The 25,872-nt window shown below is 47.8% G+C and overlaps 1 protein-coding gene across 10 annotated transcripts in view; it reads right to left on the bottom strand.

Annotated features, from left to right (window-relative positions):
• Positions 1–25,872, bottom strand: part of LOC122384387 (carbohydrate sulfotransferase 5-like) — a 64,640-nt gene that overhangs the window by 9,809 nt on the left and 28,959 nt on the right. For all 10 annotated transcript variants that reach the window (XM_043371759.1, XM_043371764.1, XM_043371763.1 and 7 more), the window contains 3 exons: positions 24,322–24,407; positions 23,830–23,976; positions 18,807–19,188 (listed from right to left, as the gene is read on the bottom strand). In XM_043371759.1, coding sequence (XP_043227694.1) covers positions 18,807–19,188; positions 23,830–23,976; positions 24,322–24,407 — 615 coding nt within the window. The remainder of the gene's footprint in view (positions 1–18,806; positions 19,189–23,829; positions 23,977–24,321; positions 24,408–25,872) is intronic.

Below are 25,872 nucleotides of genomic sequence, written 5' to 3'. Positions count from 1 at the left end.
TATATCTAGATGTCAAGAAAGCATTTGATAGTGTCAATCATGAAGTACTCATTAAAAAGCTTAATAAATATGGTATAAGAGGAAAGCCCTTGGATCTAATTGCAAATTACCTGAAAAATAGAACTCAAAGAGTAAAAATAGGAGAGCAGTTATCTTCACCAAGAAGCATAACTTGTGGCATACCCCAAGGTTCTGTTTTAGGCCCTTTGTTATTCATTATTTACTTGAATGACCTAAGCACCATATCAAACCAATTGAATATCATAACCTTTGCAGATGACACTAATATCTTCCTCAGTGACACCATGTATGACAAACTAGAAGGCAAGATGAATAGGGAGCTACAACTTATCAACACTTGGTTTGAATGCAACAAGCTTAAACTGAATCTTGAAAAAACGTGCTATCAAGTGTATACCAAAAGAAAAGAACAAAATCAACTTAATATAAATATTGAAGGCAATAACATCAGGCACGCTCCATGTGTTAAGTTCTTAGGTGTTTATGTAGACTCACAGCTATCTTTTAAAGAGCATATAAAAAAGCTTTCTACTAAGCTAAGTCAAATTGCAGGTATAATCAGTCGGGCTAGATGGTGCCTAAGTGAGCACCACAGCCTATTACTGTACAACGCCCTTATCTTGCCTCATATAAGCTATTGCTGCTTGGTATGGGGCATAAACTATGAAACAAACTTAAAAGGCATCTTGACAGTGCAAAAACGCATAGCCAGAACAATTATGGGTTTACCATACAGAGAATCCGTGACACGCCGATTGAAAGAAATTGGTATGCTCACTATTCGAGACATTGTATCGTACAAAGCTACTATTTTTGCATATAAATACTTAAATGGTCTTCAACCAGCAATACTAAGAAAATCGTTCAAATTTAAACCCCCAAGTGTGACCAGAAACAAAGACACATTCCAGGTACCCTCCACCAGAAACAATTATCGAAAACACACTGTAAAATTTTACGTCCCAGAAGTATGGAACAAACTGAGCATACTCTGTGACTTATCAAAATATGACAGAATAGGGATAATCAAATCTAAAGTGAAGAACCATCTACTAAGATGAAAAGCACCAACACCGGTATAAAATGAACATGCAATGCTGTTACTCTCATCGAGTACAAGTCCTGACTACCGGCGCACGGTTAACTAGCTATAAGAACACATATCATAGATTTTAAAGAAAACGAAAAAAGAAAAGAAAAGAAAACTCATTTTATTCTTCATCAAATCCATACCGTTTTTAACTAAAATACTACGTTAAGAGATTGGTACATTGACTGATACGTTGCCCCCACCCCACCCACCGGGCTAACCCGAGACCGGCCCAGTTTAACTGCGGGGCCGGTCGGCTGGCCGGCCGGGCGGGGGGCCGGCCCATACGATGGGCTGACCTCCCACTCGGCTGGCCGGCCGCGGGGCGCCGTCCACGCGTGATGAACGCGGTACGCGGGACGGCGCGGGTGGGGGCGGGCCGCCCGCCTGGAACGCCGGGGAGGTACCCCACAGATCTCCCCGGCTGGGGAGGCAACGTTGAGTTCCCCCCGGGGCCGGGGCGGACCATTCCTCACGCATTGGTGAATGATACCGCCCTGGCCTGGCCAGGCGGGCCGCAGGAGTGTGAGACTGGGAGAGTGTTGGCATGGAAATGTTTGCTCGCATATAATCACCATATCAGGCCCCATCTCTCCCGATGACTCTCTTGCAACAAGCTCGGCTTAGCTGGAGGGCATCGGGAGGGATGGCAAGACAACATGCATGAATTAGACCAGACCTGATTTACCCCACTAATGTCCCCTTCCAAGTGAGTGTGTGCGTGTTCCTCACTAACAATGTACGATTGAACCCTTAGCGGACAGTTGATGCTAGATTTGGCATTAACTACTATGGCTCTCTGTATCTACTAACCAAGTTAAATAATATCATACGTAGTCAATTCCGCTTCTTTTATGTTTTTTCCTCTTCTTAGCAGGGAGTGCCGCGACTTTTCAACTTTGATTTTTATTTTGGTGTTAACGTAAGGGTTCTTTGCGTCGCTGGGACTGAGGGTGGGGGCACTCCTGGTTGCCTGATCATGGGTAACGGACTATTAGTAGATAATCTTTGTCTTTCATGAGTGCCAGTCCTACATCAGCGCCATACTGCGCCTGGTGAAGTCATTCACCATACGCAACTCCCGGACTAGTTACACGAGCTGCGGTTTGGTAGCTGCTGTCCTCCCAGTGGCCTTGGTCATTGATTATGAAGCCCCGCGTCCAGGTCGTGGATCCTTGAGAGCTTTTTGAATGATGGTGTGAGGAAGCTCGCCAACGTCTCGGTCGCGAGAGCGGCGTTCATAGTGTCCACTAAGGACTTATGGGGCGGGTCCTCGTCCCCCCTCTCCTACAAGTCTATTGCCCGCACCATGTCTTGATTAAGCCCGAGGGTCGGGGTCTAAAAGCTCCAGTCACCAGCCGATCGCTCAAGTACTACAGGTGACGGCTGAAGACCGGGACTGTCGCCTTCGACAGCTCCTTTTCGGGGTAGGTGCAGAACGAGTTCACGAAGGTCAGGTCCAGAGCCGGCGCAGTGGCAGTAGAGTCCCAAACCAGGCGGCGGCGGCGGCGGCAAACTTGCAGGCAACGGACAGCGCACAGCGTCTGATGACCTGGGCTTCGGCCGCCGTCAGCCGGGGCCGCTCCCTGAAGAGGAAGGCATCCACAGTGCGGATGGTCTTTGCCATCCACCTAACTCAGTGGAGTACTCTGAGGCGGAGAAACGGATGCCGTGCTTGGAACAACTCCACCGAGAGCAATCACGCAGAGCTCCAGAAGTTTTCGGTAGTATTCCCGGAGCTAGGCATAGTCCGGCGATGGAAGCGATGGAAGCTGACCAGCAGCTCGTCCCACTCCGGAACGTCGTCGACGGCGAACGCCATCGGTGTGATCCTGTCAATGAATTATGAACTCCCACCCGCCTTTGAACCTCTTAAACAGCCGGATGTAGTTAGAGGCCGCTCGAGATTCTAGGGCAGGTGGAGAAGGCCTTCTCTAGGACCAGCTCTTACACGTGGTGCCGGCAGGCCAGCTGGAGGACGGGCCGATTCAGCTTCTGCTCGATAAGGGCTTTATACGTACCGCTCACCAGCATGCTGTTCGCCGTCGTGGCGTCGAAGTAAAAGGCCGCAGTTCCGCTTCTCCAGTTCTTAGTCCCCCAGCGCTGTGAGCATGGCCTCCTGTGCTTGGATGGAGGGGAGGTTGGGAGCGGCGAGGAGCTTGGCCACCCCAATCCCTCCCCCCTCCCCATCACCAGGACGTGGAATCGGTCGACGCTCCTTCTCTCGCGATTCAGGATTCGCGGTTCAGCCGGAGTCGCATCCTAAGTTCCATGCCGCAGTTGATAACAGGCTCACGTGTTCTTCACACATTACGGTTGGGCAGTTTGGCCCGGTCGAGGCCAGTTCACTGTTGGGGACGTCCGCTCGCCCGCATGCGCTTGGGAGTGTGAGTCGGCGTTTCTCTCTCATGGTCGCCATCGTCAAAGACGTTCCCTCCGTGTGCGCGCCGCAGCGGCCAGGTAAGTCTGTTGCTGGCAATGGCACTAGATTCGGAAGAAGCGCCCACGGAAGAACATCCCGAAAGCACAATAAACCAGTGCAGCTCAATGCACACTCTCGCCTCTGCTTTTGCCCGCAGGCTATAGACTGATTCCAACTTCTTAACATTCTCTTTGACAGAAAAGGAACATGTCTCCAGAACCGATAGAACCGTGGGGCTCGTCCTCCCTTTGGAACAGGAGAGACCGGTCACTCCTCACACTAATCAGAGGATATGACCTCCACTGTGAGAAGGCACCGGTCGCAGGTCAAAACAGGCCTGACATGGGTAAAACAGCCCAGATCAGACCTATCTTGGCCTGACCTGGACTGGCTACGATCGGCCGGAAGTGATGGGATAAACAATTGTTACACAAATAAAGGTCAAAATACGTCGGAAATGACGTTTAATGACCACATATGTCATTCCAAATAGGTTTAAAGTAGTTTCCAAAAAGTCTATTTTTCCCCCAAAAATGTCAACTTTGACCTCAATTCGCGACCCCTAAATATCAATATTTTTCAAAAGCATTTTGCACACATTATTTTTTACGGGAATGGAACCAGAAAACTACCCGCACGCCTAAAAATCGGATGACATAAATTTCACCCTATTGCTAAGTGCCACCCTAATGCCCGTTGAGATAGAAATGCGCCTCGTCTGTAAACCAGATGTGGCGGCGCCAATTTCTGTGCCCGTCTTCTTTCTCCATCAACCGCTTGCACATTCCGACCACCTTCCGCGCGGTGCACAACCACACTGAAAACTTTTTTACCATTTCCTGAAGGGTAAACCCGCCATAGCATGGTAGCTTGACACACAGACGTTTTTTACCACCTTCCAGATGGTAAATTTTACTCTTTCATGAAGAGTAAACTCGCCAGGGAGGGGTAACATGACACACAGACGTTTTTTACCATCTTCTGAATGGTAAACTCTTTTGATTTACTCTTGTCTAGAGTGTAACATTTTTTGGGTTACACTCTTTGAAAGGGTAAATCTTTAACGGAACCCTTTTTTAGGGAGTAACGCATCATCTACTCTGTGCTTTACCCTCCTACAGAGAGTATATTCTTATGGCCTACCCTTTGTCACATGGTAATGTTTACTCTTTCCTTTAGTGTAAACCCCCCAGAGGATGGTAACAGACCCACAGACGCTTCCTTCAGAAGCTTCTCGAAGCTTCTGTTAACCGGAGCTCACCAACTAAAAAAAAAATGCTTCAAGAGCAACAATGTAGGTATATTTGGCTTCCGTATAAACAATACGAGGGGCACACAAACCATGAACATTGTGAGACTCTTCACTTATTCATACAAATTTATACAAAGCGTTCAGCAATGCACAAGCGGTAAATAAACACCACGATACAACTTGAATGCAATTTGAATATGAATACAAGACATTCAGCGCCCTCATATTGGATTAGGCAGAGCGCACAATATTTGAAGTGAGCGACGGCGTTCCTGGGTGGTCGCCCGTCTGCGTGAGATAATGAGACTGGATCACTACAGTGCAAGGCTTTTTCAAAGTCACCAACAAAATGCATAAACTTGTAGCATCACAACAAAATTAATGTACGTACTCACAACACTAGGCCACGTGGCCGTGCACGGGGTCCTGTTGACCAGGTCAAATTAGCACCACTCAACGGCACGCAATGCTCTAGCACATCGGTACTTACAATAAAATGTCCACAGAGGCTCTATAGGCGATGAACAACACACAAGCACAATCACCAACGGCCACGCCGCGCGGCACCGACACTGCTCACATCCGCTCTCGGAGACCAACGGCCGAAAACTGACAGATGCGCGCGGCCTTCAAACCGCAAACGGCCGATCTCGTTTCTGATTGGCTGATTGTTTCCATTTCAAATATCATCTTCACGAGGGTAAACAAGATCCACGCATGAAACGACTATCTGTACCCGAGTCACGATACCCAGGAGGAAAGAGTTTTCGTGATGTTCTGGATCGCGAGAGTAATATTGATATTTACATGGTAATAATACTCTTCGCTGGCGAATAAGTTCATTACGAGCGAGCGAGCGCAGCGAGCGAAGTGAGTCTTTTCAATATAACGGAAAAATCTCAGTATGAGCGGCCCGGCCCGGCCCGGCCCGGCCCGGCCTGTAACGCTTTTGAGAGGCTTATATCTCAGCAACCGCTGGACCGATTGGCCTGCGGTCTTTTTTGTTGGGTAGCCCCATCCCTTCTACCCCGTAATTGACTACTTTTGATACATCTCAGTGACCGTCTTGGCACGTGCCACGTGAAAAGTCAAGGGTGTTCAAGCTGTTTTGCAAAAGTAGTGATTTTGAGAGGCTCATATCTCAGCAGCCGCTTGGGCGATTGACTTGCGGTAATTTTTATAGGGTAGCAGCATCCCTTCTACCCAAAATAGGATACTCTCGATGCATGTGGGTCACCCCCAGTGCACGTGCAAAATACAACAATAAGAGGTGCCAAATTTGTTCCCATTTCAGTAACTCGGTAATTACTGGGGCGATTTCGCTGAAACTTGGCATACAGGTAGGCACCCACCAGGCAATGCATTCCCATGTGTTGCGGTTAGGGTGCTACTGCACGTGCGCACGTGCAAGGGGCGTTTCCAGATCTCGAGAACGGCTGGGCCGATTGCGCTCAAATTTGGTACACGGTTGGGGACCAGTTAGTAGGGTGCCGTGCAAAAGTCATTTTGGACCCCGTTTGCACGTGCGCACGTGCAGAATGCCGCTTCCAGATCTCAGGAACGGCTGGGCCGATTGCGTTCAAATTTGGCACACCGCTAGCGACCAGTTAGAAGGGTGCTTTGCGCAGGCCCGTTGGAAGCACCCTCTCACCCTTCCGCACGTGCAGGGCTCACTATCTCGCTCGCTCGTTCTTCGCCCAAAAGGCGTTTTACTGGTATTAACCACGTACCGTTACTATGCACATAATGGTAGCAGCGAGTTACCCTTTCAATATACTATTATCTTGCGGGTTTGATGAAAATGAACTCTCCAGGAGGTAGTAAAAAAGTTTTGAGTGATTGCACAACCGAGTTCCCTTCGCTCTTTATCTTGCTGGCTGAGGTTCTGTGTCTCAGCTATCCGGTTTGCGGAGGACTCTTCGAAGACTGGTGAGTGGCGAGTGCCATCCCCAGCTCCTGGCAGCGATGCCGGGTGGAGGTCCTCGGTGACTCACTGACGGATTGACGGACGGACCTGCTCAATCCTATCTCCATCTCCTGTCACCTCAGGTGTACGGCCGGATCTACCCTTCGCCTGCTTTAGAACACTCCCCCTCCTTCTCAAAATGACTTACAAATCGATGGATCTCCGTGTTCGAAGGTACCTGGGATGAATGACAGCCGAACTCCTGCCGGAAACGACGCTTAACAGTTACGCACGATTTCGTTTCATACCATAAATGGATGATTTTTACTTTTTCTTCTGGTAAGAAAACCATTGCTGATAAAGCGGTAATTCTTTCCCCTACTCATTTGGCAGACTGTTGGCTTTCGTATTTTTACAAAATATGTCCAGACCAGGCCCAGGGTATATTGGGGTAGAACCAAGCGATTTTTTCTGCTTTATTTCTACCAGACAACAGCATTTGGTTGCCATCGTCGCATTCGTGCCGCGTCGATGGGTTTCAGGTTCCGGACGTCCTGGAGTTTTGCTTTGAGTGGCGAGATAGTCTTTTGTTGGTCTTTTAGTCCGAACATGTACAGAGGTGTACAGAGGTCTATGGTCCGAAATATCATGGTTAAACCCGCGCACCGACGGGGACCCGCATTCCGCGCCAACTTCGCACCGACGCGACGGGGGCGAATACTGAATAAGAATACTACTACCTAGTCACTTCAGAGAACCGGACCCATGTGCCTAGGACCCTAGACCTGAGAGTCTCAGAACCGGGTCCCGTCCACCCGGGGCCCCGAGCCCCATCCATCCGGGAGCCCGGGCCCGTCCACGCGGGGGCCCGGGCCCCATCCACCCGGGGCCCCGGCCCCGTCCACACGGGACCCCGGGCCCTATCCATCCGGGGGCCCGGGCCCCGTCCACCTGGGGCACCCGTGCCCGTCCACCCAGAGCACCGGCCCCCCCCCCTCTCTCTCTCTCTCTCTCTCTCTCTCTCTCTCTCTCTCTCTCTCTCTCTCTCTCTCTCTCTCTCTCCCTCTCTCTCTCTCCCTCTCTCTCCCTCCCTCTCCCTCTCCCTCTCCCTCTCCCTCTCCCTCTCCCTCCCTCTCCCTCTCCCTCTCCCTCTCTCTCTCTCTCTCTCTCTCTCTCTCTCTCCCTCTCCCTCTCTCTCTCTCTCTCCCTCTCCCTCTCCCTCTCCCTCTCCCTCTCCCTCTCCCTCTCCCTCCCCCAATAGCAACATATGTACTAGGCAATTTACGCCCTACCGCTGATTTTCGACAAAATGCTGTCATCGACATCTAACTAAGTCGACTAAGTTTACTAAGTTTACTAAGTTTTTTTTTTTAAGACTAAGTTTGTCGACTAAGACATCGACAAACTCGATGTCTTAGCGCATTCTCTAGAAGACCCGTGAACCGTGAAACATTTTATCCTACCATACATCCTACCTCAGTGATCGCATGCAGCGTGTCGTATTGAATGGCAAGCATTCAGCGTGGACTGCTGTCCAGTCCGGCGTGCCCGAAAGCAGCATTTTGGGCTCTTTGTTGTTCGCGTGCTTCGTCGCTGATATTCCGAAGCGTATGAAGACTGGCTGCCTGTTATATGCAGATGATGTGAAACTGTTCCACCGAGTGGGGTCCGATGATGATGTCGCTCTACTTCAGGCTGACTTAGACAATCTTCATAACTGGTGTAAAACATGGAAGCTAAAACTCAACCGGTTAAATGTCAGACGATCACTTTCACCCTCAAGACATCTCCCATTCAGTCGACCTACAGTGTGAATGGTCACGAGCTCACTCGTTGTCAAGAGGTGCGCGATTTAGGGATCCTTTTGGACACGAAGCTTACATTTGCGCAGCATGTTGACGCCACCATACGGAAATGTAATAAGATGTTAGGCCTAATAATGCGCAGTGTGCAGTTGCCTCGATGTCCCCGGCGGGTCACATTCAAGCGAACTGCGCTGCTTGCCGCCTACAAGGCTCACGTTCGCTCGATTGCTGAGTACGGCAGCGTTATTTGGAGCGGCGCAGCAAAAACCCACCTTATGCGACTTGAGCGAATGCAGCATCGTTTTTTGATGTGGCTGGCATCGAATTCGGATGGAGATGGCTCCAGTCTCGATTACGTGCGCCTCTTGAACCGCTTTGGTCTGTGCTCGATTAAGTCCCGCTTTGTACAGGCGGACCTTTCTTTCCTGCTCAACGTGTATCGCAGTAGGATCGACTGTCCCTACCTGATGGCAGTCTTTGGCCTAGCAGTCCCCAACAGACGCTCTCGACAGACAGGGCTGCCGCTGTTCCATGTACCGTTCGGTCGTGTGAATACTGTGATGTCAGGGTTCACTGTCCGTATCCCTGCACTTTGTAATCGCTTCTTGCAGCATACACCCACTGCTGACATGTTGGCATCATCGGGTTCCGTTTTATCGGACATCCGTGAGTTTGCTCGCTCTCAGGGGACGTACATGTAATGTGCAGTATTCATTGTAATGTGCAATGTGCATGTGCTGTGTCACCTATTTCAATCGTGACTGCCACTGTAAATGGGCTGCAAGGCCTGTAGTCGGCTATTACAAATACAAGAATACAAGAATACAAGAATATCTTTGACCTGACCTGTGACGTCATCGGTGCCCCGAGGTCAATGAAATTTGGTTTCCCCCGACAAATTTGACAGGGCTATCGAACGCCGTTTGAATTTTGCGGATCCGTCCAGTCGGAGAAACGAGGGGGGGGGGGCAAAAAAATACCTCCCTCCACCGCGCGGAAGGTGGCCGGGAGGCCCACTGCCTGCCGGGTTAAGTTTCATCAAAAGCGTCTCGTCGCGGTCTTTCGGTTGCTGCATCGCCCGTTTCGCTGCGCTCATTGGTTCTCGAGTTATTGGCTGGGGCCTTTAACGCCCCCTTCCCTTCTCCTCCCAGCGTGTGGCGAAATACCCCAGCAACCAATAGACCCGGGAATAGGGGGCAGCGGGGGCGCTTGCCTCCCCCCCCCCCCCCAACTTGAGAGCCGAGGAGGCGGCGTCCCCTCAACATTGAAGGAGCGAGAAAGGATCTTTCCTCCCTTTTCCGGACTTCTTTCCTCTGTTTCCTTTAAATATCTAAGCATAAACACACGGCATTTTACTTGCCATCTGAATGGTTTCTACTGAAATAGTATCGATTTGACAACATCTGCTATTGTCATCCCGCTTTGGTTTGGGCCTGACCTTGGCCGTAAGTGTGGCAGGCCAGATTCTATACTGGACCATTTTGAGTCAACTTTGAGAAATACATAACGTACAACGGTGGTAAAATCGTTGCTATAGGTATAACACAGTTTACCCGTTCCGGGTGTGAGGGAGAGGTGTGGGGCAATGAGTGCACTGACGTGGCGCCCTCGGAAGGCCGGTATGGGATTAAAGCTCAGCGTTACTAAGGGCTTGTGCGGTGCCTTCGGTTATCGGTAGCACCCTCAGAATCACCGGCGTAGGGCCCTCAGAGCCGCTGTTAAGGGGCCTTTAGAGGCACTGGTGTGGGGCCGTCATGCAGGTGCCGGTGTGGGCGCTCAGAGGTGGTAGTATGATTCTCTCAAAGGCGCCGGTGAGGGTCCTTACAAGCGTTGCTGTGGGCCCTCATAGACGCTGGTGTAGAGCCGTTACAGACGGGTGTGGGGTCTTTAGAGCTGCTGACGCGAACCCTCTACAAGCCGGCAGGGGGTTCTCAGTGACCGGCAAGGGGCCCTTAGGCGGGAAGAAGAAGTCCTGTGGGGTCCTTATAGAGACCGGCATGGTACTGTCAGACGTCGGTGGGGCCCTCACAGTCACCGGTGTGGGGCCCTCAAAACTCAAGTCATCGTTGGGTGGCCGTTAGATGAGCTTATCTAGCTGTTCAGGCAACATCTCAACATGAATAGCCACTTTATTTTCAGGAGGCCCCCTTTTCAGCTTTTTAACTTTTTATTTTATTTTTGAAAAAAATCCGCCAAGGGGGGCCATGGCCCCCATGGCCCCCCCCCCCTTGTATCCGCGCCTGCCAGGTGTTGGGTCCTCAGAGCCGCCGATATAGGGCTTTAATAGGCACTGGTGTAGGCACTCAGAGTAGGGGGTGTAGAACCCTCAGAGACATCGGTGTGGGCCCTCATAGACGCCGATGAGGGCCCCCAGAGTTGCCGTTATGGGGCCCTCAGGAAAATAAGTGTGGGATCATCACAGGCGGGAAATGTCCCTAGAACTGGCCCCTCATAGGCCGGTAAGAACTCTCAAGAGGCCAGTAACGGGCCTTTGGAGACCACCGAGGGGCCCTTAAAAATCGCAAGAGGCCCTCAGGAGCCGGCGTGGGGCCTTTATGGAGATCGTAGTATGGCTATTTAGGCCATGAGGTGCTCTAACGTGCCCCATGGGGCCCTTCTGAGTCGAAATATCGCCATCGTTAGCCCTCAGTGGTCAAATGGCGCCGCAAGGCCCCTCGGACCCGAGGGTCCCCTTGAACCCGATGGGGGGGGGGTACGTGTTACCTTAGACTAGAGTTGCAAAATTTCACTACCGCACTACCGGCATGCCGGTAATTTTTCACTACCGCAGGTTTATTCGTGGTAACTGGCATGTCTTGCCGGTAGCATGCCGGTATTTTTGATTTTGTGCAAAAAAAAAATATCAGCAAATGATTCAAACTTTGGACACTAAGAGGCTCTCAAATTGTAGTAACAGCAATATTAGCCACTGCAAGATACATTTTGTGGTAGAAGTTCCATTGCTAAGTGTAGGGGTAACACATGGACCTCAGCATTTCACACAATTCACAGGCTTGGTTATAATTAGAATTGTCAAGAATCTACTGTGGTCTATAAAAGGAAGAATACTCATTCATGTTGCAAAAGCACGATAAACTAGTAAGTCTAATGGTAGGTAATACGTATAGCACAATAAAATAAATCAATGTTCATGACAACATTCCCTAGGGGAAAAGGCAGAATCAAAACACCAAAAAACACAATGTTTGGAAACTAGCCTTGAGTCCTGAGATCATGAGATGTGGTCTGAGAAACTCTACAAAGAATTTGACACTGAAAATCCAGCTGAAAAGGCAGGTGTTAGGTAGCCCTGAGTCTGACTTTGGTCCCATTATTAAATGAAAATGGATTTAAACTGGCATTTTGTCTTATCTTTGCAAGAAAACACATCATGCAGGCAAAATTGACAAAAAGTGGCGCAAATAATTAGACAACCAAGGATTTACTTTTAAGATTCTCTCTCCCCTAATGAATGGATGTAATCTGATGACGTAATATTTATTCATATACCCTTTTGGTTGAATAACTGAAGAGAGATGAATTTCTTTGCGGTGAATAACACTACAATGTTGATTTCATTATAATTTAATATTGTGTTGGGTAATTTTTATCAATATAATCATTCACGAAGCAGTGGCTTGCAGTCGGTTAACATTTTTTTTGCAGCGTTTTAATCAGCTGGTTAAAAGCCTCTATTATGGCGCATCTGTTTCGAAATCGATAACCTTGTGTTTGTTCCCGCTTGAGGTTGGAGAGGATGGAAGATATCGTTTTTATACATATTATTTGGTGACTATTCTCAGGACCAGTGAGTTATTAACACATTTTTTTACATGATTCGTATCTTATTCACGAACCAGCAAGCCATAGTGGATAGGAAAAAGTAGATGTTGATCTCGCTTCCTCAGTTAGGAAGATGGCCTAATCTGTACTTGTTAATCTATGTTTTGACCATCTATATTTTAACCCGCGCCGTGCTGGGGGGGGGGCGTTTTTACGCCCCCCCTCAGGTTTTTCGCGAATATCTCAAAAACGACACGTGTTCCTACATCATTTCCGCACATGTTGTGAAAATTTCAGACCTAGGCCGTTCAAGGTCAGGTCACCAGGTCACGTCAAGTGACCTTACCTCAGAAAAAGTTCAAAGGCTCGCTATAGCTACACCGACTGAACGATCACTTTGAAACTTTCAGCGATTGATATGAGTAACAGTATGTATAAAATGTATATCTCGGATTTTTGATATCTGTGACCTAAGGTCAGGTCAATTTTGCGACCTCTCCATTATAAGTCAATGGAGAAAATTGAAATGCACCTCTTTTGGACGAATATCGTTCAAAACGCTCTCAAACATCGGTTCATAGGTAAACATGACACACTGAATAGGAAAAATGCACCTGTGACCCCTCTGTGTGCCCCTGAGGTCATCTCAGGTCATGAACGGTCGCCAGCAGTTTTTTGGCTATAACTTTTGATAGAGACGTGCTAGAGCGGTGAAAACACGTCAGATGTGTTCAGCTCGACGATACGGATCGACTGATATGCAACATGACCCTTTTCGGTCAGGTCATGACCTTGACCTGAGGTCAAATTTTCAAAATGACCTTTCAAGGTCAACAAATAGTTCATTCGACGCGTCTCAACGAGAGGAACACGATGCTGGCAAAAGTAATGTCATGGCGCTTATGAGTCAAAAGTTATTGACGAAAAAACGTTTTTCGTAAAAACGGCTATTTTTGGAGTTTTTGCCCTCTGGAGCCTAAACCGTTGACCTGAGGTCAAATCTGAGAACAATACTCAGAAAGGTCTGTAAAAGGGCTATCGAATGCGCTTTTCCGCGGCGCTGTAGCTCTATCGGTTCCCGAGATAGCCGTTGGCAGTTTCCAAAATGTTGAAATAGTCAACATTTTACGTTTGGTGACCTCTGGTGACCTGACCTTTGACCTGACCCAAAAAATGACCGAAGTGTTTTCGTCCTTATTTCTGACGCTCTTTCGATTGCCGCTTACCGCGTGTCGCTACGTGGCCCAGGAGCCGAGTTAGACGGGGGGGCGTGAAAACGCCCCCCCCCCCAGCACTCGGCGGAAAGTTCAGGCCACCAGCACGGCGCGGGTTAAACATTTGGCTGGTGCCTGCAACATTTTAGGAGAATATGGAAAAGTAGAACAACTGTGAAATGTAAATGTGATTACTGCTCACTGTCCAGTCTTCAAAAACACATTTCAGTAATTCAAATCCTTTTTGTCCTCACCTTTTTGATGAATGTAATAGTTTTTTTTTTGTAGGCAATACTTCTTTGATTACAGGTGATATTTTACCAGTTATAGACTGGAATTGAGTTTCAAAATTGTGGGTATTTGTGGGGCCAACTCAGCCAAAATCAGCCTGCTGGTATTTGTGGTTGGACAATGGATGGCTGTTGGGTGGGAGGGGTACTGAAACTGCCAAAATGTGGCATCTCTTGCAGGGGTAAGCTAGAATCAAGAATGCAGGTTTTTTTAGTATGCCGGTAATTTGGCGGTTTTTTTGCTTGGGGCGTGGTAGCATGCCGGTATCCCAGAAAATTTTTGTGGGGCGGGGCGGTGCCGGTAGCAGCCTTTTGGGAAAACTTTGCAACTCTACCTTAGACCCCTAGCTAAGCCACTGTTTCATATGCATCATGTCAGGTATTTTAGGCTCCACCCCCCCCCCCCCAACTTAAAAATCGTTCCCGGGCCCCTGCTAGCAACTGCCGGTTTAAGAGTCAACTGACAGTAATGCCATGTTTGTAGTCGGGCCTCGAGCCATACCTCCTATATAAGCCTTGGTCTTGAGCTATATCTGACACTCATTTTTTGGCAGATATTTGAAGTAGCAGCTTCGTTTTTTAAAATCAAACTTTCCCGTGCGCAGTGCAAAGCTATTAAAATCGATAATGTGATCTGATCATGGGGAGTAGGCTCCATATTTTCTTTTTCAGATAACGAGAATGTAATTGGGTCAAGTTCCTGAAAGTTTCGACCTCTTAGCTCAAGCTAAGAGTTGTCACACAGATGTATTCGTGGGGGAGGGGATGGCGAAAATGCCTTTCAAATTTTTGGTCAACATTTTTGCTCACGATATAACATTGATTTGCTATAAACAACGTCTTGCAGATAACTAACGACGATTAAGATTTGGAAACGACAACGATCCAGTGGCTTCAAGTAGGTAGGTACACGAATGCCAGCAGTTCCACTAGAAAGGGCCAGTCAGAACCATTAGGCCATTCCCCGGGAGGGCAAAAAGAGCAAAGTTGAAGACTGGTGAATTAGAGTTTACCTCGAGAGACTCTCGTCTTGTCTTCAGTCTGGTTTGAGACGAATGTTTATCAAGAGAACATTTTGAACGCCCCTGTACATTTTGGGCGGCTTCAATATGTATGACTACGGATGTCTCTAAACTTACTCGGCTTTTGGCGTTTTCCATTACCTTTATTCGAATCCTGCTGGTTATGGCCCTCAAACAAGCTAAAATCGACTAGTAGGTGCTTTCTACCCACAAAGACCAGCTGGTACCCGGCACACGAAAGCCCGATTAGCCGAACATCTAGAATCGTTTCCCCCGATCAGAATCATTTCAAGACAATTTTCAGCCGTTCCACCATTTGGTTCCCATGTCGCTCGCCACACGAAGGATGAGTTGGAGCCGTCCACCGACTTCCACGTTCCCTCCACTTCGGTATCCGATATTCCAGCCCAAGTGGATGAGGCCAGGCCGAGACTGTAGTAGACCAGCTTGAACGTCTCCATGTTGATGATGGGCGAGAGGCGGGCTCCCGGCTGCAGTCCTGCACAGTGGTCATCAGCGGCCTGCCAGGCCATGGCCGTGGAGACGTAGTGGTAGCAGTAGTCGTCCACGAAGAGCCAGTCGGCGGGACAGGGGCTCATCAGTTGGCATTTGTAAGGCGCTTCGCAAATGTAGCGTAATTCTGCTCTAACCAAGTTCCGTGCGTTATAGTCGGTTAAATGCTTGTACCTCATGTTGACGTAGCCAGGATCATGCGGCGAGGGAGCCATCGGTAGCTGAAACGAGACGGCTGCCCCGTCCGGACCGGTGAAAGCGCCGGCCTCAAGCTTTACACCAGTGAACTCGGAGTCCGCGGAGCGAGAAGGGTGGTACAACAGCCAGCTGCTCTCCTGCATGTCATTCGGCACTGCCAGGTCAGACTGCTCCCCGAGACTCTGACATGCTGCTCGGTGTGCGTCCCAGATCTGCTCCGTGTCGAACGCCCCTCGAAAGAAGCACCGGTCCCGGAACGGAAACCAGCCGGTTGGACAGGGGGACGTCGATGGGCGGGAGTAGCCGACCGACATCATGGCACTGGTATCAGCAGCAGAGTTGTAGACCTGGTTGAAGAACTGACATTGTCCGCCGCCGGTGAACGTGAAGCCGACACAGCCGGACGTCCTGTTGCACCAGGCGGCGCAGCTGAGACGAGACGGCGCCGCAGACTCGGCCAGTGGTCCTGCGGAGAACACATCCAGCCTGCGGACGTACGAGGCGCCGGCCAGCAGCGCGCAGCTGAGGAGCAGCACGGCCGACGGACGTAGCGCGTCCATCGCGGCCGGCGACTGACAAGTGCTTGAGCCCGTTCTGTCTCACATGAACATCGGCTGCTTTGTGTATGTGCAGTGTGCAATGTTGCCCGGGTGGCAGACGCGTCGTTGATTAGCGGCTGCACTTACTCGGTACTTCGTTCAACGAAGTGCATGTCCACACACATCGCACTAAAAGTTGGTGACATTAGACCCATGATATGACTTCAAAATGAGCTTGCATAGTTGACGCAAGTTAGGTATGGGTCCTGCAATTTTTATATGCTAACTGCTGGTGACAGCGAACTGAATATGCTAACTGCTGGTGACATTGAACTGAAGGCCTTCATAATAGGCGCGGTCTTTGTTTGTTCGTTTATTTGTTTGTTTGTCTCTTTGATTTTTATGGGAGGTTTTGGAGTCGTTTAGAACATTTTGAATGTTTGCGAAGCAAAATTTGGCAATTAGGCCGTGCTCCACGACACCCGAGTTCCCGTGTCCTGTCGTCCGGCACGATACAGAGCGGTGAACCATCGTTCCAACTCTGCCTCGATAATGGTTTTACCGGTAGCCGGCAATCGAGCAGCCTCTATTGGCACTTGAACGCTGCTTGCACTAAACTGTACCACTTCCGACACGGTTACTGCGGCCGACTGCCGACACCGGTACGGTATAGACCATCAGGAACCGAGGAACGGCATATACCGTCTATTTGGCGCGGATAGTCCGTACCCGTCCGTAATATCCTGAATGGTGATATCATTTAAGTACGGTCATCCAGAAAGAAGGATGGTTGGTCAGCCATGTGTTTTGGGGATAATAACATTGAATGACACACTCACAGACTGAATAGAAATGATATGTTTCGTGCGGACACTTCGGTGGTGGTTAGTGACTATCCCACCACGAAAAGTTAATGAATTGGCATTAAAGTGTCGTGCTTACCAAATTTCATGAAAAACATCACCATTTTGGAGATAGGATATTTAATAATTATGGACCAGGAGCCGAGTTAGACGGGGGAAGGGGACGTAAAATCGCCTCCACCGTCAGCACGACGTGGAAAACTCAGACCACCAGCACGGCGCCGGTTAAACAGCTCATTGACGTTTTCATCAATATCGCTCGACTGTTGTGAATTGTGATGCTAGCCACTGACCACTTGGTCCTTTGAGGGTCGTGATTACGGTCGTCAAGTTAGATGTAAGTGAATCCTAATCTATAATCTAAGATTCGGAATCAGGTGAGCCCCTACGATTTGGACCAAACTTGGTCAGTGGATAGTACGTGACGTCCTGATTACGATGCACCCAAAATCTAAGCTCGGCCCGCCATATTTCCGAAGTTACGGATGTTTGAATTTCAAGGTCATTCGGGAGAGCCCCTACGATTTCCGTCAAAATTTGTGTACGGACACTCTAGATGCTCCTCATTACGAATATCACAAAATTTAAGCTCGGCCCGCCATATTTACGAAGTTACGGAGGTTTGAATTTCAAGGTCATTTGGGTGAGCCCCTGCGATTTCCGTCAAAATTGGTATACGGACATATTACATCCTCCTCATTACAAATGTCATAAAAGTTACGCTCGGCCCGCCATATTTTTCAAGTTACGGAGTCACAAAGTTACGGAATTTCAAGGTCATTCGGAGAGCCCCTCCGAATTTCGTCAAAATTTGTATGCGGACACATAACATGCTCCTCATTACGAATATCGTAAAAGCTAAGCTCGGCCCGCACTATTTCAAAAGTTACTGACGTTTGAAACTCACTGAAATTAAAACATCTCTAACTTTTGAAATAGTGCGGGCCGAGCTTAGCTTTTACGATATTCGTAATGAGGAGCATGTAATGTGTCCGCATACAAATTTTGACGAAAATCGGAGGGGCTCTCCGAATGACCTTGAAATTCCGTAACTTTGTCACTCCGTAACTTGAAAAATACGGCGGGCCGAGCTTAACTTTTATGATATTTGTAATGAGGAAGATGTAGTATGTCTGTATACCAATTTTAGCGGAAATCGTAGGGGCTCTCCCAAATGACCTTGAAATTCAAACCTCCGTAACTTCGTGAATACGGCGGGCCGAGCTTAAATTTTGTGATATTCGTAATGGAGAGTATCTAGAGTGTCCGTACACAAATTTTGACGGAAATCGTAGGGGCTCTCCCGAATGACCTTGAAATTCAAACATCCGTAACTTCGTAAATATGGCGGGCCGAGCTTAGATTTTGGGTGCATCGTAATCAGGACGTTACGTACTATCCACTGACCAAGTTTGGTCCAAATCGTAGGGGCTCACCTGATTCCGAATCTTAGATTATAGATTAGGATTCACTTACATCTAACTTGACGACCGTGTCGTGATTATCTTTCTTTTCATCATGGGTCCCTTGTCATCAAAACTTCCACAGAAGGGCAGATATTTCATCAAGTCTCCAAGCTTTGGGGCCCGTTCTTGAGCTAACCTGATTAATAACACTGCATACGCGGGAGATTCGTCTTGGACACGACTCCGGAGGCTTACACTGCTGATGGTTGGTATTTGACCTTAGTACTTACCTATCAATAAAAAGTATTTACCTACAGTGGATAAGCTATTAAGCAATACATTTTCGATAAGAAAATAGATATACCATTTTTGTATTAAAATAGGAAGCTGCAGGATCTAGAAGTTTGTAGCACTCCACACCTTTTTCGACCCCTGTGCACGTGCCAGTTCCTCTGGGCCCATCCCTGCCTTACGCCACTAACCGCAGTCTGTGGGTGCCGTAGGTCTGGCCGAGCCTGCTGGCCGTTTCGAAGTCGCGCTCGAGGTCGGCGCAGAGCCGCGCCGGGTCGTCGCAGTCGGCGTTTCCCGGACACCAGGTGCGGTGTCGGCGCGACTGCATGGTGCCGCGCGGGTCGCGCACCAGCAGCAGCACGCGCAGGTCGGGCAGGCGCGTCAGCAGCGCGCCGGCGCCGGCCAGCGGCAGCCGCACCGTCTTGGCCGTCTGGAAGGGGAACAGCCGGCAGAAGGCGGCGAGGAACTGGGCGCGCCAGCAGGCCGGCCACTGGCCGCCGCGGCAGTACCGCCACAGCCGACTGTTGTGCAGAAACACGTACGTGTGCCCGCGGCTGTACGAGATGTATTCGCCTGGGGGGGGGAACAGCACAGGTCGCGGATCAATGTGACAATGTCCTTATCAATGTGACATCAATGGACACAGGGTCACTTGGTTGGTTAAATTCAATATTTGGTGGATACAATACAGTGGATACAGCGGTTAGATAACTGAAGATGATTATTAAAACCGCTAAGCCATTATTCTTAAAACAGTCGCTCAAAATGATGCATGAGGCAACTGTGGGACTCGATGATTCTACCAATCATGGTAGTATAGAGAACGTCGTGTTTTGTATTCCGTATGACAAATAAAATGGAACTTAACCCGATGATAACGAAGTTGTTACATGTGATACATGTGAGCGAAGTTGATAACAATTTCGCTCACATGTATATGTATGTTGTAAAATGATAGAGCGTATTTTAGTTTCCTATATTGTGATGCACCTAGATGATTTTGACCATATTCTCTGGTAGTCAGCATGGATTCAGAAGACATCTTTCTTGTGAGTCACAACTGTTACTGCTTTATCAGGATATTATGTCATCCATTGACAAGAAAAAGTGTTGATTTGGCATTCATTGACTTCAGTAAGGCGTTTGATAGGGTTCCACATAAACATCTCTTAACTAAACTAAAAATGTATAATTTAGATAATAACGTTCTTGGCTGGATTGAAGCCTTCTTATGTAATAGAACGCAGAGAGTTCTGGTTAATAATTGTTATTCTGATGTGATTAAGAGTTACGTCCGGTGTCCCACAAGGGAGTGTATTGGGTCCAATATTATTTCTTTTATATATTAACGATCTTCCGGATATAATTAATTGTCAGATAAAATTATATGCAGATGATGTTGTTCTTTACACGGACATCTTAAGCAATGAAGAATGTAGTTTTTCGTTACAGGCAAATATAAATAGATTATCTCAATGGTGTTCCAAATGGAAAATGTCTATTAACCCGCGCCCCACTGGGGTCTGCGTATAACACGCCCTACTGGGGGGGGCTATTCATAGCCCCCCTCCTAACTCCGAAACTACTGGGCCGATCGTCAAAATTCAAACGGCGTCTGATAGCCCCGGAAAAAGTGTCAAGCGAAACCTAATTTCATTGACCTCGAGGTCACCGATGACGTCACAGGTCAGGTCAAAGTAAAAATTATTAGCATTTTGGCTTCTTCACGTTTTGGGCTCTGGCCGCCGTCTTACAAGTCAAATCAGGCTCATTTTTGGTTCACACACTCGTGAACAGATGCTCTAGATACTCTGAGGGTACTAAACTTGTACTTTGATTTTCAGGTCAAGGTCAGGTCATCACAGGTCACGAAAATATTATATCATCCGTCGGTCACGTGACACATGTTTTATGGTCCATTTAGGCCAAACATTCGAATTTGATGTTGTCTATGTCATTCGAGGTCATTTTGAGTCAAATTTAGCTTAGGTCAGGTCACTTTCAGGTAAAAAAAGGTCAAATTTTGAAGTTAATTTCAACAAAAAAGTGTCTATTGAATGCAGTTTGAGCTCAGGAACACGATGGTGCTATTTATATTGGCGCACGATGTCAAATTCGTGCTGAAAAATTGATTTGAAAAATTAATAATTGTTAATTTTTGCAATAATGCGTATAACTTAGCAATTTTTGAAGATATTTAGCTAAAACTTGCTAGAGTTAGTCATAATAATGCGTTCTATCACATATGTTCCGGGTTTTTCGAAAAGTCAAAAAAAATGGGAAAAAATGTAAAAATATAAATTTTGCATTTTATTATATAAAATTTTCGATATTTTCAAAATTTCGAAAATCCGAGACAGCAGTTTGATATCGCAGTCTATTCTGAGTCCTCTCATGCAAAGAAATTGGATCTAGCTTAAAAACTGAGCTCTTGGGAGCGATTGCCGTGGTTCAATGTTTTGCGTCGAAATCGGCCGAACATGACGTCACTCTGACGTCATTTCCGGCCGACCTATGGTAGGTACGAAGGTCAAATTTTGACACAAGGTGTCAAATTAATGCAGCCGAAGGTACTGAAAGTTTGGCGTCGATACGTCAAGCGGTTTGCAAGTTATTGCAGAAAAACGGGAGGGAGGGCTATAAATAGCCCCCCCCCCCGAGTGGGGCACGGGTTAATGTTGGAAAGTGTGCCATCATGAGAATGACGAAGCAAAAACTTGCTGCAATGCCTAGATACTATTTGAATGGAATAGAAGCAGGGTTGTGCTTGACTCATGAGTCGAGTCAGAAATTTGACTCAACCCTGACTCAAATGAGTCAGATTTGAGTCGAGTCGGATAAAATGTTGAGCTGTTGAGTTGAGTCAGAGTTGAGTCGGACAAAAATATTAAGGCGTTGAGTTGAGTCAGAGTTGAGTCAGCAAAATACCTTTTGACATTGAGTTGAGTCAAACATTTAGGAACATGAGTCAGCTGACTCATCTTTCTAGAAACAAGCTTTTCATCCCCCCCCCCGCTCAACAACTTCGCCCTGGCCCTGCTGCCGGATTTTTGTTTCAACCCCGCCCCGCTCAACAACTTTTTTATCTGAGTCAATTTTGAGACGACTCATATTTTCATTGAGCCGTTTGAGTCATGAGTCGAGTCAAGGGAAAAATCAGCTCCTTGTTTGAGTCAGAGTTGAGTCAGGGCTTTCTGAAGTTGAATGATGAGTCGAGTCGGCAAATTTTTTTGAGTCGAGCACAACCCTGAATAGAAGTTCAGGTTGTCAATGAGTTCAAGTATTTAGGCGTGCATATTTCGAATAAATGTACCTGGCAAAATCATGTACAACATGTCACTGGTAAAGCGAATCAGATGCTACGATTTATTAACCCGCGCACCGACGGGGGTCTGCGCCAACTTAGTACCGACGGGGGGGGGGGCGGATGACCGCCCCCCCCTGAGATCTCGAGAACGAAGCAAGATAGCGACAAGCGGTAAACGGCATCGGATACGCACGGTCAAGATCTACAATTTTTACTAAGGTCATTTTTAGGTCAGGTCAAAGATGACGTCACAGGGGTCGAAAAAGTCAAAATGGCGGCGCTAGATATGGAGAGAGTTTTTCTCGAATAACTTTCGAATTAGTCAAGATAGGAACAAACTAAGGGCATCATCGTGATCCTCTCGTCAATCCGCATCGAATGATATATATGTTGACCTCGAAAGGTCAAGGTCAAAGGTTGACCTCAGGTCACGTGACCTCGAGGTCATCATGTATAGCATTCGATGCGTCTTGACGAGCTGAACACAATGAGACCATCCACGCGTCTGTATCTTGTTCCTGTACGGAGTTATTGGCCAAAAACCTTTGGTGACCTTTGATGACGTCACATGACCTCACAGCTGCCCAACAGCAAAACAGACCTCAAGGTAGTGAAGGTTGATCGTATATGAAGTCATGTATGGTATATGGGGCCATTCCGACCCGTTTTAGTGGTAAAAACAGGGAGTTGATTTTTCCCCCATTGACTTATAATGGGGAGGTCGCGAAATTGACCTGACCTTAGGTCACCGATATCAAAATTCCGAGATACACAAATTGTAGCTACTAATGACCTAATAACATCCTGCGACTTTCAAAGGCCTCCGACATCTACTGTAGCTCTGGCACGGTGACAAAGTTGCAAAAAAGTGACTTGAGGTTGGGTCATTCAAAGTGACCTGGTGACCTGACCTTGAAAGGTAGGAGGTTCAAACTTGCACACCATGTGTAAAATTGATAAGGGAATAGTCATACCAAATTTCTTTTCCCGCTATTCGCGAAAAACCTCAGGGGGGCGGATATCCGCCCCCCCCCCCCGTCGGTGCGCGGGTTAAGCGAAATTTCAAGGATTGCCCACAAGCTGTAAAGGAAATCATGTAATTGTCCCTTGTATGCCAGCTCTGTTTGGGACCCATGGGGAGAGGGTATGAAGCATGAGCTGGAAATGGTTCAAAGGTGCGCTGCTAGATTTATACTTAATGACTACGACCGACATAGCAGTGTTACTGACATGCTGGCCACAATAGGATGGGTATCCCTAGAAAGCCGACGTAGAGAGGCGAGATTATGCTTACTGTACAAATTACACCATGGCAACATGAAAGTAGATGTTAGTAGAATTATATGTGAACCTAGCTATATATCACGGAGTGATCACCCTAAAAAGATAGAGACTTCCGTCGAGACTACTTCAGTACCATAACTCGTTTTTTCCCAAAAACCATAAGAGAGTGGAACCAACTTTTGCCCAGCATGATGGAAGCTGAATCTGTGGAAGAGTTTCGGAAAAACGTTCAAACACATGTAAATTCGGCGTAAACGTGATTGTTATTGAAATTGCTTATGAGTAATGCAGAATGAATCGATCTAAAATGAGTAGTAATGTGAGTAGGTATGTACTTGTGTGTATGTGCGATACTGATGTGTGCATGATGTGTGAACCAGATTTAACATCACCAGGGCCAACCGGCATTCGTGATTGTTGTTAATACATGATGATACAGTTGTTTCACATTTAAATACAGTTGTTGACAGTAAATACAGTTAAATACAGTTGTAGTTGACATACTATTCAATAACCTTATGCTATTGCTGAAGCATATCTACAAACAAAATATGCGCTATGAGCAATTGCACTGCTAACTTTGTCATACCAAACATGCGCCGGAGGCTGGACACGCAACCTACCCATCGTGTCGTATTTGCAGTTCATCAGGTTGTGTAGGTTGTTGACTGCCTTGTCCAATAGTTCACCGTCGCGTGCCCGTCGTATACCGAAGTCCATGAGGGGCTCGTAATGGTAGAACATTGCCGGGTGACTGTTGAGAACATCACCTGGAACACAAGGCAGTCTGTCCAACACAAATCAACACATCAAGCACTCTGAACTCTGCCGTCCGTGCTTTCCAGAATCGAATCTTGAGAGCGGGCTTATGAAGTTCACTTGTTCAAGAACAAACTAATGAATCTTCGCCTCTATTCGTATTAGAAATCCTGTCGCTTACATTATCACAACCGAAAGAACATTCCAGCCAAAAAGCAGTGGACCTTCATCAGAGAACAGTTATAGGCAAAAATGGTTTCGAGGCAAATGTCCCGACAATCCGAAAAAAAAGAACTTCTCGTTAACATTGCGGAAACATTGTCAGGTGTGCAAGGGTGCGCGTCACGGCGACTTACCGAGGAATGTGGAGCCCGAGCGCCAGGTGGTGACCACCAGACTGCGGCGGGGCGCGCCTCCGGAGGCCGCCAGCAGCTCCTCCAGCCTGCCGAACGGCGCACAGCGGATCATCGACGGGTCTCCGGGGAAGGCGCAGCGCGACCGCCGGTCGGCAGTCAGGGGGTGCACAACATGGAGCCAATTTTCAATTTTCAATTCGCATGGGCTGCTGGCGGGGCCGTCGTGACCTGTGGTCAGGTGGTTTTATTTTGCACTTAATTTTCGTGTTAATATTTCCTTTTTTGTGCGTTTATTTGTGTTTATGTTTTGTGGGAAAGGCGCTTTGATTTAAGCATTTTGCTTTTGCGCCGATCCGTGATTATTTTCTCCGATGTTTTTTGTTCTTGGTTAACAAAATATACTGAACTGAACTGAACTGAACTGCTCGAAATGTTTTCCATGCGTGCTAACCGCCAATCCCGAAAGGCTGCATGTTTCAGCATCCATCCACCATGCTATCCGGCGAGAGCGCCTGACCAGAAGCAGTCCTATCCGGTGTTTACGCCATCCGGGCCAGACGTGGGCGACGCTTGCACGCCCATCGGTGCTGTTACGTCAGCGCGCCCCTGAACGGTCCAGCAGAGCACCTCGCGTCGCTATCAGCAGTAGCTGGAGCCGGTCCATGACCAAATATGCGCTCTGGGACGGGATTAAAGAGCGCCGTGCTGGTGGTTTAAGTTTTCCGTGGTGTGTGTGTGTGGGGGGGGGGCGTTTTCATGCCCCCACCCCACCCCGTCTAACTTGGCTCCTGGGCCACGTAGCGACACGCAGTAAGCGACAACCGTAAGAGCGTCAAAAATAATGAAGGAAATACATCGGTCATTTTTTAGGTTAGGCCAAAGGTCAGGTCACCAGAGGTCATCAACGGTCAAATTTTGTCCATTTCAACAATTTTCGAAACACCCAATGCATATCTCGGGACCTAAAGAGCTACAGCGCCGCGGAAAAGAGCATTCGACAACTTCTTACTTGCCTTTCTGACAATTGTTTTCAGATTTAACCTCAGATCAACGGTTTGGCCTCCAGAGGACAAAAACTCCAAAAATAGGCGACTCGTTTTAATGAAAAGTTATTTTTCTGTTAAAAAAAACTTTGGCTGAAGAGCGCCACAACATTACTTTTGCCGGCATCGTGTTCCTCTCGTCGAGACGCGTCGAAGGAGCGATAATTTGACCTTGAAAGATCTTTTTTAATGTTTACCTCAGGTCAAGGTCATGGCCTGACCGGAAAGGGTCTTGTTGCATATCAGTGGAATGTGGATCCGTGTCGTCCAGCTGAGCACATATGAGGTGTTTTCACCGCTCTAGCACGCCTTTATCAAAAGTCATAGTAAAAAGCTGTTGGGGACGTTTCATGACTTGAGATGACCTCAGGGGCACGGGTCGTGGGTGCGATTTGCCGATTCGGTGTGTTATGTTAACATCATGTGTTGTGTCAACATCGGCTATAAACTGATGTTTGAGAGTATTTAAACGACACTCATTTACATTTAGAAAGACACTCATCCAAAA

This window comes from Amphibalanus amphitrite, unplaced genomic scaffold (genome assembly GCF_019059575.1).
Source record: "Amphibalanus amphitrite isolate SeventyFive unplaced genomic scaffold, NRLGWU_Aamphi_draft 000188F_arrow, whole genome shotgun sequence".
NCBI lineage: Eukaryota > Metazoa > Arthropoda > Thecostraca > Balanomorpha > Balanidae > Amphibalanus > Amphibalanus amphitrite.
This window is presented reverse-complemented; position numbering and strand designations above follow the sequence as displayed.